The sequence below is a fragment of the Hemicordylus capensis genome, chromosome 1 (genome assembly GCF_027244095.1).
Source record: "Hemicordylus capensis ecotype Gifberg chromosome 1, rHemCap1.1.pri, whole genome shotgun sequence".
NCBI lineage: Eukaryota > Metazoa > Chordata > Lepidosauria > Squamata > Cordylidae > Hemicordylus > Hemicordylus capensis.
The window spans coordinates 23,194,753-23,212,337 of NC_069657.1; the positions used below are offsets into that span (position 1 = coordinate 23,194,753).

At 44.8% G+C, this 17,585-nt stretch overlaps 1 protein-coding gene across 1 annotated transcript in view; it reads right to left on the bottom strand.

The window, feature by feature from the left end:
- DYNC1H1 (dynein cytoplasmic 1 heavy chain 1) overlaps positions 1-17,585 on the bottom strand; it is a 94,013-nt gene that overhangs the window by 22,473 nt on the left and 53,955 nt on the right. Inside the window, exons 45-55 of the mRNA XM_053246649.1 lie at positions 14,886-15,000; positions 14,600-14,761; positions 14,046-14,260; positions 13,729-13,933; positions 13,389-13,562; positions 13,149-13,268; positions 12,918-13,038; positions 11,995-12,190; positions 11,211-11,328; positions 10,848-11,063; positions 2,683-2,895 (exon numbers count right to left, since the gene is read on the bottom strand). Of these exons, the coding sequence (XP_053102624.1) occupies positions 2,683-2,895; positions 10,848-11,063; positions 11,211-11,328; positions 11,995-12,190; positions 12,918-13,038; positions 13,149-13,268; positions 13,389-13,562; positions 13,729-13,933; positions 14,046-14,260; positions 14,600-14,761; positions 14,886-15,000 (1,855 nt within the window). The remainder of the gene's footprint in view (positions 1-2,682; positions 2,896-10,847; positions 11,064-11,210; positions 11,329-11,994; positions 12,191-12,917; positions 13,039-13,148; positions 13,269-13,388; positions 13,563-13,728; positions 13,934-14,045; positions 14,261-14,599; positions 14,762-14,885; positions 15,001-17,585) is intronic.

Consider the following 17,585-nt stretch of genomic DNA (forward strand, 5'->3'; position numbering starts at 1 on the left):
TCTAACACCACACTGCGGCTTGTTAAGCCTACATAATGCTGCAGGTTTGCCAGTATAACCCCCTGTTGGAGAACATCCTCAACTTTCTATTTGCAGTTATTTTTTACATTTTATATTCCGCTCTTTCTCCAAGGAGCCCAAAGTGGTGTACTACATACTTAGGTTTCTCCTCACAACAACCCTGTGAAGTAGGTTAAGCTTAGAGAGAAGTGACTGGCCCAGAGTCACCCAGCAAGTATCATAGCTGAATGGGGATTTGATCTCGGGTCTCCCTGGTCCTAGTCCAGCACTCTAACCACTACACCACGCTGGATTCTCTTCTTCCAGAGAATCTGCAAAAACTGATGTTTATCAAGCCTCTGGTGGGTCACCAGTTGTGCCTGGACAAGAGACAAAACACCCCAAGGCACAGTGGGTTATATATACTTCTAACGTATAATCAACTGCCAGGGGACTTGACTTGTGACACACTCACTAGTTGGTACAAAGTGACTTTATACCATGTGGGATTTTCACTTCTAAAACACCTGAAGCCTGCCACTAAATCTTGCTATCTGAATAGCTAGAAGGATTCTATCTCAGACAGCAAGACAATTTGCGTCAGTGAAAGCAAGGAAGGCGCAGTTATAATTTTCAGGTATGTCATAATTTGTTAATTAAAAGATTAACAAGCTTGACTTGTATTGTTGAGCTAATATTATGGTAAAAGACAAATTTTCTGAAAGATGGGTGTCAGCTGTTTGGACGGGGGGCAATTTCAGTGCTTGCCCTAGGCACCATTTTCCCTAGTTACACCCCTGGAAACTGGCCCAGATCTTCAGCCTCCAAGCCCGAGAAGCTCAGTTCCAGAGCGGGGATATGGTCAGTATCCTCCACTGTGAAGACAGATGCAAAGAATTCATTCAGCTTCTCTGCAATCTCCTTAATAATCCCTTTCACACCTATAAAGGTGCCTCGAATTAAATCAGACTGTTTAAAAAAGTGTATTTATTCTAATGTAAGTATTTTTGAAAACTGCAAATGGCCATCACTAGTTTAAAAGAGACATTCCCCTCTTCTCTTACACAGGAAGGAATGCCTGCTCTGAGATTATGCATACTGTGACATATACAGGCATCATTCTGAAACCAAGTGTGTGTTTTTTTAAATGCAAAGCTAATTTTATTCAGACACAGATTCACTTTTGAAGTGAACACATGTACAATCATTTACACAAAAAACATGTACATGTGCTTACAGCTGTGTAGAAGGACAGCATGGAGGTCCCATGTGAAAGGCCCTCTCATCTTTAAGCCCCTCTCCCCAATATAAAGCCACAGCCACATGGGAGCATTACAGGATAAATTCAGTATGGCTGATGTATCAGGCTTCCACAATTTCTTTTAGTTTTACCTTTACTGGTATGGGAGCTGCTACAGCTACTTGCTGCTGTTGGAAGTCCAAGGTCACTTGAGAGAAGTCTATAGCCTGCCTTCTTTCCATACAAGTGCCATTTCTCTGAGGTACTGCAGCAACACTGGCATAGGAAGAAACTATGGAACTGACTCCTGCTCCTTTGTAACCTTGGACTTGGAAACTTACTGAGCAGTATAGGAAAGAACTATGTTGATGTGGGTCTTTCAGGCCTGCTTTTTCAAACCTGCCTCTGATCTCTACTGGTCCAAATTGAATATCGCCTAAGGACAAGGCAAGGAAGTCAGAAATTGTGTCCAGCGTGCATGGCTGAGGAAGCAATGGTCCACATTCCTTCTTCTGAACCTGAATCCTGAGGGTTTGGGGTGGGGTGGTGTCTCAGAAGACATAGAAAAATTATATTAAAAATGGGGTGGGGAAACAAAATTGGCCAAAGGTGCCACAACCCCTTGAGCAGGGACTGGAGGTTAGTTTACTGGATTGACTAAAAAGAGCAAAAAAGCAAAAAGGACTGCTGCACTGTGTGCCGTGGGGTCTCTTTGTGCCCAGCAATGCCTCCCAAACCAGCAAAAGTAGGGTAAAAAGGATGAAAAATGGCAAACAGGCAAACAAACAACTGTACCGTACTCTGTGGGGTCTCCTTGTGCCCGGCAATGTCCCTCAAGCAGCCGAATGCCCCCCCAAACCACAAAAATAATGGAAAAAACGCCTTTAAAAAGAGAAATGATCCACCAAATGGGCTCCTGCTTGCATGCTGTTTAGAAATGATTACAAAATGGCGGCCAGAAGTGACCTCGTGGCCACTTCCAATCCTCTAGGAACCATGGATACATGGGTTTTAACCCTTTAGTATCCGGGGATAATGAAATCGGGTATCAATTAGACACCCGCTGATATGCGGAACTTTGAATAATGAGGTTCTCCTGTACTTGTGTATTTGCCAGGACCTGCTGGTTGCCTCCCTGGAACAGAGGTGTCGTATAGCTTGGTATTTCTTCAAGTTACCCATCTGCTCCTGGTTGCAAGCCATGCCTACTCCCTGTAATTAGTGTCAAAAATAGATGGAGCTTCTCTTCAAAATGCTTAAAAAGGTTATGGTGCTTGCACCTCCCTTCTTTAGGGAAAACAATCCCACATTCCTCACTCCTGGTTAAATACCAACTTAAACTTCCATTTCTGGGCAACTTATGAGACTATCACATGTGAGAATAGACAAGAATAAATTTTATAGATAAAACTGATTTTATAACATACAGATCACTTTTTTACCTGAATGTTTGCCTGTTGCAAGTGATGGGACCATGTTGTGAATAGGTTTTGACGCATCTGTTGGTCAAAGTAACCAGCATACGCAATAAAGGCTCCTGAGAGCAAACAGTCCCCAGCAATGGTGGACATCTGGTTCTTGAAGGTCTCACTTGTTTTTTCCCATCTTTCACGTTCTGCAGACAGACTCTTCAAGAGAGCTGTGCTACGGTTTACCTGGAAGGGAGACAATGCAACTTAATAAAACCTAGAATGAACAATCTCTGCCAAAGCATTACAAACTTATGGAGACATTTACCACTACACCAGATTTAGAGCCAGGTTTTCAGAATGAACATACATATTTCAAAGTATCTGAAGTAGTAAGGAAGGGTAAGGCACAGTAACTGCACCTGCATAGCATAGCATACTTTGCTCTTCCAGAAATGCCTAAAACTAAGAATCCTGGGCTCAAAGTTCAGAACTCTTACAAAATCAAAGAATCCCAAAGATGCAGAGTTACCCAAAAGAAAGAGCATCTTGAATTTCAGTCACTACTAGGATAACTTATGCTGTGATATCAGAAAGGCATGCCAAAATTGTTTGCTTATCAAGCTGATCTTAAAAGGCAGCCTTAAACATGTACATTGGGCACTTGAACTAAGCTATGTTTATAACTTTTATTCAAAATGTATTTGTAACATATTTATGTATTTGTAATATAACTTGTTTTGAATCAACACACAGTGGCCACAGTAAGTCTCAGAGCAGGTGGGAGGAGTGACCCAGCCTGGATATACTTGCCCACCAGAGGGTCTGTGAGAGTATCTTAGAGGAACCTCTAGGCCCAAGATCTTTGCAATTTCTTCGATTTGCACTCGATAAGATTTAGTTTCTTCAGGGGGGGGCGTGTTGATGGTTGATTCCCCACATTGTCATTGGGTGAAGTACCCAGACGCACCTCAGAAACATCAGAGTCCAGATTGGAGGTGTACGAGAACTCCCCATTGGAATCAGGATCCTCAGGTAGCAGGTCCTTGGAAGCAGGCCGTAAAGGAGGAGCTGGTGATGCAGGCACAAACGGGGACGCAGGGTACACAGGGCCAGGGGTAACCTGAAGAGTAGGCATCTGAGGATGTGTAGAAATGGGAGGATCAGGAGCAGGTGACACCGGCAGCACTGGTGTGGGTGGCGGAGGCATGGGCAGTGGTGTAGCAGACCTCGAAGGTGCAGGTGGTGCAGCCGGCTTCTTGAAAGGGTCAAAAATGTACACTTGAGGGGTCTGGAATAAGCTCCTCTGAGTCGCATGGTTTTCTAGAGCCTGTATTCCTCAAAATAATAAGGTAAAGCTGGTGAATTACACATTGAACAGGAGCAAAAATGCTCTCTGGCCCCGAGATGTGCTGATTCAAAAGCCCCCAGGGAACTATGATAGTTCAGGGGGTCACGAGGGACGTGGGAGGCTGAAAAAAGGAACTGCTCCCTCCAGGATAGAGACGAAGGACATCTTGGTGTTGAGGTAAACAGACCACCAGTCAGGGTCTTAGGGATCAGCACAGCCAATTCAGGTTCATCATTATCAAGTCCTTATGACAGGGTAAGCCTTTAAATGTAGAGCCCGAGTCGAATTCACAGATCCAAGATGTTCCAGCTCTTGATGAAGTAAGTTCTGTAATGCTGGAGAATTCAAAGAAGGTGTCTCCAGATGACTTGGTGATCGGCGGGGAAGGTGACCGTGCAGGTGTTGAAGTGTGCAAAATAATGATGGCAGAAGGTGGTGCCGAATGAATACGCGAAAGGAGAAGTGCAGTCATAGTGTCAACCAGCACTGATGGCACCAAAGAGGTTGTGGATAGGGATATACACAGAACCAGGTGGGGGAAGTTCGAAGGCGGGGTGGTGGTGTTTGACTTTAAGGGTGGGAGAGAGTGCACTTACCCCTCCCTCTGCTTCCCCACCGTCAGTGCTCTGTTTGCAAAGGGTCTGTTGGGACATCAGTATACCTCCCTGCCGCCCCTTTGTCTCTTCGGACCCTACGTTAGTAGAAGTGCACGTTGGTGCATGCATGTCGCATTTGGGAGTGTGACGTGCGCCAGGTACTTCCGCTGATGCAGGGACTGACGAGGCAATGGGGAGGCAGGGAGGTACGCTGACACCCAGACAGACACTTTGTAAATGGAGCACCGGTGGGGGGATAGTGGAGGGAGGAATAAGTGCACCCTCCCCTGCCCTTAAAGTCAACCACCCTGCCTTTGAACTGGCGGAAGCATCGGTTGTTCGAACCGGTTCGGAGCCCTATAAAGGGCCTCAGAACTGGTTCCGTGCACATCCCTAGTAATCGACATTGACAATGTCAAGGTCTGAACTTTCACCGGTGCCAAGGAAGGGCATACTGTTGTTGAGAGAGCAGAACTCAACTCTGAAGATCATGGAGCAGGCATCGAAGACATTAAATGCCTCGGCGCTGAAGACTGGGATGAAGAACCAGAACCTATCAACAACAACGAGCTTGAATGTCCCAGAGCCAATGACGATGACGCAGCAGGTTTCAACGACGGGAAGGGGAGGGGGCAGAACGAGGTGTCAGGCTGAGCAGATGATGGAGACAGTGTCTTCGCTGGACGGAGTCGACACTCTCGGCACAGAGACTGGCGTTGAATGTGACTTAGCCAGCATTGAAGTCGCTGCGAAATTATGCTGCAGAGGGAGCATGCTTATCTTTTTTTGTGTGGGGCTCTCTTGCTGAGGAAACGGAGCATTGGTTTCACTTACCGTGAAGGCTTCTTCCGGTTGCTGGGGCCAAGGACATCTCATGGGTTATCCTCTCTCAAGAGCTCCAGGCAGGACAGAAAGTAAATAGTTAAAAAACTAAGCCACACCCACTAGAGCCTGAGGGGGATAACCCCACCCCAGTTCTTTCTGGCCCGAGACATAAGAGGACAAAGGCAATACAGAACAGCAGAAAACAGCAGGTCAGAATAAACAGGTTTAAACATTCCAGAATAACAGAGTGTAGCAACCAACTGCAGAACTAAATGTCAGTCTCCACCATTTCAACAGAGGTAGACCAGAGTGCAAAACCACAACTGGGCGGGCAGAGATGTCCCTGGCCCCAGCAACCAGAAGAAGCCTTCACGGTAAGTGAAACCAATGCTCCGTTCTCGGTTGCCGAGGCCAGGGACATCTCATGGGACATACCACAGCTGTCCAACTCGGGTGGGAGCACTCTGGTCTACTAGCAAGGAAGAACTTGTTGCAAGACCCATCTGCCAAAAGTTGCCCAGGCAGACGCAAAATCTTCGATCTTGTAATGTTTGGTGAAAGTGGAAGGCGACGCCCAGGTAACCGCTTTGCAGATCTCTTCAACCGGTGCATTAGTGAAAAATGCCACTGACACTGCTGCTGCTCTAGTAGAATGTGCAGAGAGATGCGTTGGTGGCCTCAACTTCTGAACCTCATAGGCCATCGATATACACGCTATAATCCACGTTGCAATAGTGGTCGATGATACTGGGACCCCCATGGAATGCGGGTTGAACAATACAAACAGAGTGTCTGACAATCTGAATGAGGCTGGGCATCTAATATAGACCTTAAGACACCGCTTAACGTCCAACTTATGCCATTTCTGCTCCATAGGATGGACTGGTTTGGGGCAGAATGAAGGTAAGAACACATCTTGCAATGGGTGGAAGGGGGATGCCACCTTTGGCTTCATGAAGGGGTCCGGAATGAGCCTGACGGCCTCTTTCTGAAATATACAATATGATTTGTTTTACAGACAGTGCCTGCAGCTCCAAGATGAGCCTTGCAGAAGTGATGGCCACCCCAAAAGGCCAATTTAAATGATAAGACCCTGATCAGAATAGCTGTCAAAAGGTTCAAAAGAGTGAGCTTGCAATGCCTTGAGGACAGTATGTAGTTCCCAAGAGGGTAACCTATGCACTGTTGGAGGTGACATCAGCAAGGCACCTCATAAGAACCTACACTGGTGAGGATGTGACTGAGATATTTTGTCCTTTTCTGCTGAGAGCAACTCCACCAACGGCAACACCTGCTGTTTCAGGGTATTCGGACATAGTCCCTTCTTGAACCCTTCTTGTAAGAAGAGCAGGAGATGACATAACTTAGCCGTGCCCTTCGGAACGGAGTTGCGTGACATCCAGCGAAGGACTGCTCACCATGTATACTGATAAATTCTGTCGATGGACTTCGCGACGCCAGCATAGTGCTGAGAACTCCCTCCGAGTAGCCATGTTGGCTGAGGACTCGCTGCTCAGTTTCCAAACGGTGAGCCGAAACCAACATGGATCCGGGTGTAAAACTGGACCCTGATGGAGCAGGTCCGGGGTCTGAGGCAACTCCCAAGGTGGCTCCACCGCCAGATGGAGGAGCTCTGGAAACCAGGGTCTCCTGGGCCAGAATGGTGCCACTAAGAGTACTCTTGCTCGAAGAAGACACACCCATTGCAGGACTCTGGCCAACAGAGGTATTGGAGGATACACATAAAGGAGAGCATCTGGCCATGGACTGGATAGGGCATCCACTGCCATCGTCTCCCTGCATGGAAATCTAGTCATAAACGCTGGTAACTGCGCATTCTTCGGAGTCATGAATAGGTCTACCTTGGGCATGCCCATCTTCTCTGTTATCTGGGTGAAAACTGATGGATTTAGAGCCCACTCCCCCGGTTGGATGTCAGCCCAGCTTAACCAGTCTGCAACCAGGTTCAGCTCTCCCTTGATGTGGTGTAACATCAGGGAAGGAAGGTTGCTCTCTGCCCAGGACAGCAGAAGGACAGCCTCCTGGTGAAGTGGCCTGGACCTGGTCCCCCACTGCTTGTTTACATACGCCTTTGCTGTCGTATTGTTGGACTTTACTAATACGTCTGTGTCTTGGATGATCTCCTGGAATGCTAGTAGCTCTGCGTGAATTGCTTGGAGTTCCCTCCAGTTTATGCTGTGAGAACCCTTAGCCCCTGCGCCGACTGGTTGAGGCAGTGGGGTCCCCAGCCCCTGTTGCTTGTGTCTGTTGTTATGATGATCCTCTGTGGGTCCAAGAAGGTCTTTCCCCAATTCAGGTTGTTGGAGTCGATCCACCAATGGAGAGAGCGACGCAGGTCTGGTGGAAACTTCAGAAGCAGTCTACGCTTTCTTGCGATTGCCTTCTGGTGGGATAGGAGAAACCACTGGAGGTCGCACAGATGAAGTCAAGCCCATGGAACCGAGTCCGGTGCGGCCACCATCAAGCTCAGCAGTCTTGACAAGGAAGCCAGAGGAACTCTTGGACTCGCTAGGACCAGGTGAACCTCTGTCTGGATAGTCTATAACCTGTCCAGTGGAAGCAAGAGGCGGTCCACTAAGGTAACTATGATTACCCCCAAATGGCGCAGCCTGTGGCATGGCACCAATTGACTTTTTTCTCCATTTATGATGAAACCATGGTTCTCGAGTGTTGCGATAGTTAAAGACAAAGTCCCATTCTGCCTCTGGGAGAGATCTCGCTTGCGGCAACAAATTGTCTATATATGTAAACAGACGAATCCCTTTCTGATGGAGTTGCGCCACCAGTGGCGCCAACAACTTTGTGGAGACATGAGGGGCTGCTGTATTGAAAATGCCTTCCAGCATATTTAAACCGAAGGTACTGCCTGCTTTCCGGGTGTATAGGAAGATGCAGGTAGGCCTCCCTTAAATCTATGGACGCCAGCACATCCAGATGAAAGCGTGCCTCTGAAACTGCTCTTAGAGTTTCCATCTGGAAATGAGTTCTGCGGACCCATCTGTTCAAAAAATTTTAAGTCTAAAACAGCTCTCCTTGAGCTGTCCCTTTTTGGGACGGTAAATAGGGTAGAAGTGTTTTGTTTTGTTGTTGTTTTGGTTTGTTTGTTTGATTTGTTTTAACTCCCTCTCCCTCCTGTGCCAGAGGCACTGGCTCCACTGCCCCGATGTCCAGGAGGTGTTGGATCGCCTGGAACGTCGGCAAATGCTTTGAGAATGCTTTTGACCTTGGAGTGGGGATAAAGCAGCGGGGGAGAGGAGTGAAACTCTATCCTGTAGCCGTGATGGATCAGCCGCAGAACTCAGTTGTCTGAGGTTGAATCTTCCCAGGCTGGGGTGAGGTGAGACACATGCCCTCCAAGCCTGAAATGCTTCAAGTCATTGTTGTGGCTTTTGCTGCTTTGACTGAGCAGCTTGCTGTTTGTAGGTACCAAACCCTCTAAAGGGTGCTCTCTGACGATTCCAAGATCCCCTCTGGAATTTTGCTCTGTACCTCTCTGCCTGGCTCCAAGCAACAGAGAGGAAAGAGGAGATGAGGGGGAGAGAAGTGGGGGGGGGGGGGAGAAACAGACGAAAGAAGGGTGGTTTTCTTTCTTTTCTTTTCAGGTAATAGCAAGTAATAAAGATCAGGGACAGAAAAAAGGATTTGGAGAAAGGAATACTGTAGTTAGGAAGTCAATTAGAGAAGTAATATCAGCAGAAAATAGAGAGAGCTAGAAAAACACTGCCATGGAGCTTGCTGAGGACAGAAAGAACTGGGGCGTGGTTATTCCCCTCAGGCTCTAGTGGGTGTGGCTTAGTTTTTTAACTATTTACTTTCTGTCCTGCCGGGAGCTCTTGAGAGAGGATAACCCATGAGATGTCCCTGGCCTCAGCAACCGAGAAGATGGTGATTATGTTTATGCTTACACGATTGCTCTCGCCCTCTCTCCACAGGCTTTTAAAAAGCGACAGAGTCAGAATTTATGGATGTCGAGGTCAATGTCGATGGCGCCGCCAGGCTAGATGCTGTGGACTTTGGCACGGTTGGCGGGCTCAGTCTCTGCATCCCCGGGAGCAGAATATTTTCATACAGAGATGCTTTGAGGCGAAGTTCTCGACTTAGGTGGATATTCTTTTTAAAGGACAGACCTTATAAGCACTGGTGTTGTGTTGGTCCCCCAAGCAGATGAGGCAATCTGGATTTCCATCCGAGGATGGCATAGTGCACTTACAAGTTGCACAGTGTTTAAGACTCTTAGGAGCAAGCAGACACAGTCATATCAAAGAAGAAAAAGGTCCAAAGTCAGCCAAAAATCAGAAGCAGAATGCCTATGCCAAAGGGAGATATTAGCCAAAGTCCAGAACAGTCCAAAGTCAGAAGCAGAGTAGAAGTCAGTCAGAGAATAGTCAAAAATACAGTCCAAACCAATAACACAGAAAAAGTAGTCAAAGAACAGTCCGTAGACAAAACCAGAAAAGTCAAAATAAGGAAGGATTTCAGTCTCTTACAGGGAAAACAGGAGCAAATCCTTCCCGAGGCAGCACGAGCAGCAGACGAGAACGAACTGAAGAAGGAGGCGCTCTACAGCCGGTTCTATAGGCACCCTTTTAAGGTTCCGATATCTATCACTGTGCCTCAGAGGGCTGGAGTACCTAAATGGAGCTAAAGATTCTTCCGTTGGCCTACTGCGCAGGCGCAGTAGACCCAGTTGTGAGGGACCATGGATCCCTACAGAGATCAAACAGATCTTCCAAAATTGAGCAAGCATGTTTCAATGTCCAAACACCATTATCAATGTTCTATTTCAACTTGGTTTTGATATCTTGTTTTACTAGCTGAAGATACACTGTAAATATTCTTCACTTTTAGTGTATTCAATTGAAATCTTAAATCCATGTCTAAATATTAACAGTAGTCCTAGGTTTCAAAGCAGCACATGATACTCAGCGTTTTTCTAATTTCTTCAACTTGCATTAGATGTTGTAACTACTACAACATCTTTGTACAAATGATGTTTGTACAATTGTACAGATAAAATTTTTTTAATAATTTTAATCATTTGTTTTATGTATTTTAATCTGATTTTCAACATTAAAATTTGTACACCACCTAGAGATGTACATATCTGGTGGTATAAAAATATGATAAATCAGTAAAGTAAATAAATAATCTTCAAAACCGCTTTCTGAATAGATTTCTGCTTTGGTCAGTACAAATGGAGTGTTGTGCTTACAAAAGGGATGAGCTGCTATAGTATTAGGATAATCTTTGGGCCCAAAGCAGGCTAAGTGCAAGTGTTCACCTGATTATACCTAGTTAGTGTCTAGGATAGAATCCCCACTTTAGTTTAAATCCTTAGCAGGGATGTCATATAAAGACGGAGGACATAGGATTCTAAGATAAAAACTGGAGTAGAATTTTCTCACTTTTGCTTCCACAGCAGCCAGATCTGCCTTGATAGCTTGAGCCTCGGAAATCAGCACGGCATACTCTTCTTTGTAGCGGGCAATGCTGGCCTCAAGGTCTCTAATCATCTGTTCCACTTCATTGGCCTTCTGCTGGTTGTCTTTGGCATCATCCTCCAGTTTCTGCAGTTCATTACGCAGGGGCTCAACCCGTTTCAACATGTCCGCATAGTTCAGCTGGGAAACAAGAACCCATCAGTCAGTTTGAGAACACTTATAGTGGAGCTACTAAATAGTAAAGGGGCAGAAAACCATTGCATCAATACTACTGAGCCTTGATGGTATTGTACGTCTTTCTGCCCTGCAGATAGAGCTGACATTTACCTGTGCAATAGCCCATTTAACCATAGGACCACAGGCCAAGGATGCTCTGTTCACTATTTCATAATTGTAACTTGGATTTGATAAGTAGTTCTTCTTCATCTTTTCCCGTATGGCATCACTAGAAGGGGAGAAAAACAAGATTTAGGAACTACATGGACAAATACCTTGTATCATTCAGCATATAACTGCAGAGGCTTCAGGGTAACCCATCACCATAATAGGTAGAGCTAAAAAACAAATACCTCATGTCGTCAATATTAAAGTTGACAATGCTGCTGATGAAATTATCTCTGAGAATAACTGGCCTGATCTTTTTCCAGTCATTGGTCTCCTCACCCAACAGGAGACAGATTGATTCTAAAGCCAGTTTTACCGCAGCAGGTGGGTTGCCCATGGCTCTTACTTCAACAAGGTGCTGCTTCTTTATAGAGCTCACAGCTATTAAGGGGATGCAAAAAAACATTCAGCATGCAACAAATATTTAAGGCTACTGCTAGGAATGGGAGAAAGAAACTTATGTCCAAGACTGAGATTTGAACACTGGTGCCCTCATATGCAACACCAAGCAATATTCTGTTTTAGTGGACCTTATGGGCCTAGACATTTTGTCCAGCAACAAGTTGCTATCTGAGAATGTCCATATCCTCCTTTGAAAGGCAAAATTGCTTATTTGAAACAGAAACAAAGGTTATGATTTTTATGCAACACTTCAGGTTGCAGAACTGTTCATGAACAATTTCTTTCAGTTCCCAGCAGCAGCCACTGCATATCTACAATTATTCACCTGATCTCCTCAGCAGAAAAGTTTACAATGGTTGGGATGAAGTTTTCCCGCATTATGATGGAACGTATCTGTTTCCAATCAGTTGTGCTTTCACCCAAGAGTAGGCAGATAGACTCTAGCGCCAGCTTCACTGCCCCAGGCGGGTTGGCCATAGAGCGGACCTCTACCAGATGCTGCTTCTTTATTGATTTTACAGCTAGGCAGGAGCAAACCCAATCAACCAGGAGAGAGAGACATCGATTTGGAAGAAAACAGCAAACAGCAACGTGATTAGCAAGTCTTGAGAGAAGATTTGAAAGATTTTAAGCTTCAGCACAGATCAACAATAATTAAATTTTAATTAACATTAAAACAAGATACTTTGTCCACTTATTTATATCTGTGGAGCTTGTAAAAGGGAGGGGGGAAGCACAGATGTGTCCCAGATTTTTTTTTTTTTTTTAAGATTCCTACCCTTTAGAAACATTTTGAATCCATAAAGCAGTGAGTAAATAGTAACTTGTCAGCAAGCAAGTGCATAAGCTTACAGCCAGACTAAAGAGTCATTTTCACTGCAAATAAGTTACTTGCTTTTCAAAAATAGGTTTTTTGTATTCATAGCTTAACATTTTTGAAATCACAATAAATTGCATAGTACCTATCATATGGCAACATGAACTGGCATTCTGAAAAGCTGCACAATTATTGCCCTGTCCTAGCAAAGATAAACACTGCTATTGTTAGATGTAAATATTTCCAAGAAGAATTAAACTTAAAGAGCACAGTACTGGTTGCTTGGGAGTCCATTAACACTGCAGGTCATCATCACGTTTCTGCTAGAGATGATACTGAAAGGTCTCATCCAAAAGCATGACAATAGTTTGCAGCAGACTTTAGACTGAACTCTGCTCAACTTAGAAATGCCATAGGCAATATTCACATACCATTCTGAGCCTCAATGACTGCAGGCTCCACTTTATCAAGATCTTCCTTCACACTCATCTGCTTGTCTGCAATGCCTTCTTGCTGTTTGTGCAACTGTTCTTGGATTTCTTGACTCATCACCTACAAGCAAATTATACAGAACACATTAGAATTTCACTTGTTTGCCCACTAAGAGCTTTTAGGACAACGTGATGGGACAACATGCATTAAGGGAGACTTGCAATCTTCACCTTTTTCTTTTCTGCCTCTTGCTGATCTTTCACCATCTTTTTCAACTTGTCATTAGCGGCTGCATTCTTGACCTCCAGCTCCTGGCTTTTTATCCTCAAGTCACGGCGCAGTTCTTCTACCTGGGATTGGGAGATTCTCCATTACAATCAAGGGTTGCTCAAGACAACTTTAAGTGTTCAGCTTCAATGTTTTGTGAAGAATCAGTCCCCACTTCAGCTCCCCCATCTCAAGGTTCATACCTGGTCAACAGTTTCCTTGATCTTCCTAAGTCCAACATTCAAATGCATCTGCTGCTCTTCTAGTTCACTCCTTTTTTCATTGAACAAGTTGGCATAGTGGTTGATAAAGTCTAAATAATGACGAGGAGTGATGGCCATTGTCCTGCCACCTCGTTTTGCTAGACGAGCATTCGCCTGCCACAGAGGAACAAAAATATCAAGAACTGATGCAAGAAAACCATGTGTTTTAAGATTCTCCATAGTATAATTTAGACAGAAAACCAAGTATTCTACAGCTGCATTTCATAGCTAGCAAGCAACACAAACGTTGCAAGGAAAAACGTGTAGAGGATAAACCCACCTGATGAAGGGTCTGGTGAACAAACACACAGCTGTTCACAATAGCTTCCCTGTGTGTTGGTGGTTGTGGGAGCTTGTCATAGACAACTGGCATGTAGTCTGGCACAATGTAGTTTGGCTTTTCAAGATCCATTTTGCTGGTGAACTCTTTGCCAACTTGATAAAGTGCCTCAGTCGACCAGTCTCCAAACCAGTTCAAGACACACCTAAAGCAAGAAGATAGCCTCAGATGACTCAACATAAAACACAGCAAGTTATTATATTTTTACTACATTGCATCCACATTTTGGTTCAATGGGAAATAAGTTGCTTGTATACCTGTTGAATAGGGCAGGAGATGTAGCTGCTCTGTCCTTCAAGCCCTCAGAAGATGGATTCATGGTGAAAACCACGTGCAGATTGCGAATGACTTGGCTGGTGAACCACTTATAAAGCTCTTCATGTGAATCCAACATCAAGCCCTCTTTCTGTGCTCCTTCCTTGCACTGCGTCATCAGTGTGGCATATTCATCTCCTTCAAACAGACCAGGAACCTAAGAAGAGATCAGTCCAATTCATGCAGGAGCTCTAGATTTTGTATTTAGAGAAATCTTTACTGTATTTATGTATCTTATAAAAGAGCATCTACATATTTGCGTGCAGCAGGTCTCAGGTTCTCTCCCTGGTGTCTCCAGGAAGGGCTGGGAGAGAGACTCCTGCCTAAAACCTTGGAGAGGTCCTGCCAGTCCATGTAGGCAATAATGAGCTAGATGGACCAATGGTCTGACTCAGTATAAGGCAGCTTCCTATTTTCCTATCTTTATTTGCATATATGTTTAAAGTGAAGGACTAGAAGTCTACTTTTTGTTGGCTTGTACCTATAATGAACTTACCTCTCCATTGGCCAGAAGAGTATTCATTCTTTCCAGGAATCCAGAATCGAGTACGTTTGATTCATCCATTATGAATGCTATTTTCTCATTTTTGCAGCCAGAGCGTCTCAATACTGTTCTCAGATCTTCATCAAAGTCTTCACCAGTGTACTTTCTATGCACCTGCGAACATGAGTAATACACTAAGTATCTATACATTGTTTCATCTGTGAAGCCTAAGTTTAGTGCTGCAAGAAATGCAAATTATGTTTACTATTCTTCTGTTTGGAGAAATGAGCACACCAACCTTAATCTGGTAGACACTCAAGCCATTCATCCAAGCCACAAATCGTGAAAGAGTAGTTTTCCCTGCTCCACTGACACCAATGAGAAGCAAGTGTCCCTGAGGCTGACGGAAGATTCTGAAAAGACACAGTTTGATTTAGGTAAAATTTGCACTGACCTTAACTGGGAAATATATATCTCTTTCCCTACTCAAACAATTCCTAAAATAGAGGGCCTGTTCCGAGCTTGGAATGGAACAGAGCTGTTTCACTTGGAATGTTCAGAGAGTGCTCCATGTTTTGTTTTTAAAAAATCTTTATAGTGAAAGCGGCAGAAGGTTACTTTAATGTTAAACATAGCTTCTTACCAGCTGCAACAGTGGTGCTCCTGCTGGCATCCCACATGGTGGTGGTATGTCTCCGGATCTGACCTGGCAGCCACACAGAAAGGTCTGGAGATGCACTGCCATCACGCGGGATATTGGCAGGAGCACTCTAGTTGCAGCTTTCAGTGCCAGCGGTACTGCTGGTAAGAAACTATATTTAATTTAATGTTAAAGTGACCTCTCCCCCCGCCCCATGCTGTCCTCACTATATTAAGGTTTTTTGTTTTTAAAAAGAACAGAATACTCTGAATTTTCTGAGCGGAACAGTTCTGTTCTGGCGAAACACCAGGGTCACCCCAGTGTTTCAGTTGCAACGTTCCAGCCATTTGGAGTTCCGTTCCGAGTCGGAACGCCAAATGCATTCCATGCACACCTCTAAAAATACAGGTTTACTTGTAACAGGTGACATTTGGTGATCCATGTCCACTTACTGTGCCTGCACAGTAACCCCAGTAAAAGAACTATTCAGCTTCTCAAGGCGCTCTTGACTCCGCTCACTGAGCACGAGGTGTGTCTATTATTTTAGGCAGTTAGGGAGCCCATTGCTCAGTTCCCAAACAACTGCTATGAGGATAGATGAAATGTGGGTGGATGTGGACAGGTGATTATTACTATGGAAGCATTCTAGCAGTGGGGAAGACTGGGTGCTGGCAGGTCTTGTGAGTGAACATGGATCACCAAAAGATCGCCCATTGCAGGTAAGCAACCTGTTTATCTTTAAGGTGATCCATGTTGCCCTCACAAAATGGGTGACTGGTGAGCTCACCTGAACAGTGGTGGGTATTAGGATGTAGTGACAGCACCTTCTTTAGAACTGCCTGACCAAAGTTGGCCTCCGCTGCTGAGTGGATGTCCACAGCATAATGTCTTACAAAAGGGAGATCCAAATTCCATGTTACTGCTTTGAAGTGTCCATCATACTTATTCCAGACATATGAGCTGCTGATGTAGCCATTGGCCTTGTAGAGCACTGTCTGGAAATGAGTTGTCCTTTTTGCTTTCCCTTAAAGGAGACAGTCTATGGGATTTTCTGAAACATTTTGTTCTTTCGATATAATATAAACTACATCTTCTGACATCCATGGAGTGCATTGACTTCTCCAGAGGAGTAGATGAAGCAAACAATCAAGACTATGTCTTGGTATATGTGAAACTCCTAGACTACCTTAGGTTCAAAGGCTGGATCTGTCCTCATAACAACTTTGTCTAGAAATAACTGTGTAAGGGCAGTTCGCGGATTCTCCTTGCTGATGTTATGACCACTAAGAAAGCAGTTTTTAGGGAGAGTAACTTAAGTGAAGTTGAGGCCAGAGGTTCAAAGGGAGGCTCTGTTAGTGTAGAAAGGACCAATGAAAGGCTCCAGGGTTCAATAGGCTCTCTAACTGGGGGAAATAAGTTATTGATCCCTTTCAAGAACCCTTTCTAATCAGGATGAGAGAAAACAGACCATGCACCCTACCCCCAGATGTCTTGCTGAGAGTGCAGCCATATGAACTTTTATGGAGGTACTGGACAGGCTGGAGTTATTTAGATTAGTTAAGTATAAAATAATCTGTTAGATAGAGGCTTTGTAGGAATCAAATCCCTTAGTCTGCTGCACAGTGTGTGAATCTCTTTCATTTGCAGTTATAATTATGTCTTGTTGATCTCTTCTTTTTGTTTAGGAGGATGCCATCTAAAGGTTGAGCTTCCATGCTATCAGGCCACTTGGAGGTTGTGGTAGAAGACATGACCCCTTTCCTGGGACAACAGATTCTGATGAAGAGGAAGATGGCAGTGATGTCCCATGACAAGTGGAGCAGGATGGGAAACCAGTTGTCTTGGCCACCATGGGGTGAGTAGAATGCATGCTGTATCCTCCTGAAGGATCTTGCTCATTATTTTGGATAATAGGGGAAACAGAGGGAAGGGGTAATAGAGGTTTTGCCTCTATTTGGAAGTCTTCCCACAATGGGTCTTTCCCCAGACCTGCTCCGGAGCAGTAAAGTCTGCATTTCTTGTTTTGTGCTGTGAATAAGTCTATCAGGGGGGTCCCCCACTTTTTGTTGTGGAGAATCTCCTGGTTTATCTCCCATTTGTGTTGCCTGGGGAAGTTCAAGTCTCTGCTAAGAGTTTCTGCTAGGGAGATGTCCACTCCTTTGATGTGAAGGGCTATTGGGAGTACGCTGTGGTGCAGGCTCCAATCCCATAGCTGAATTGCTAGACTGCATAAGGACTGGGAGACCATTTCCCCTTGATGATTGAGAAATTGGATTGCTTTTGTATTGTCTAGAAGGATCTGCACAATGTGGTTATTTGTTAGTAGGATTTCAATGTATGTAGTACCACTAGTAGCTC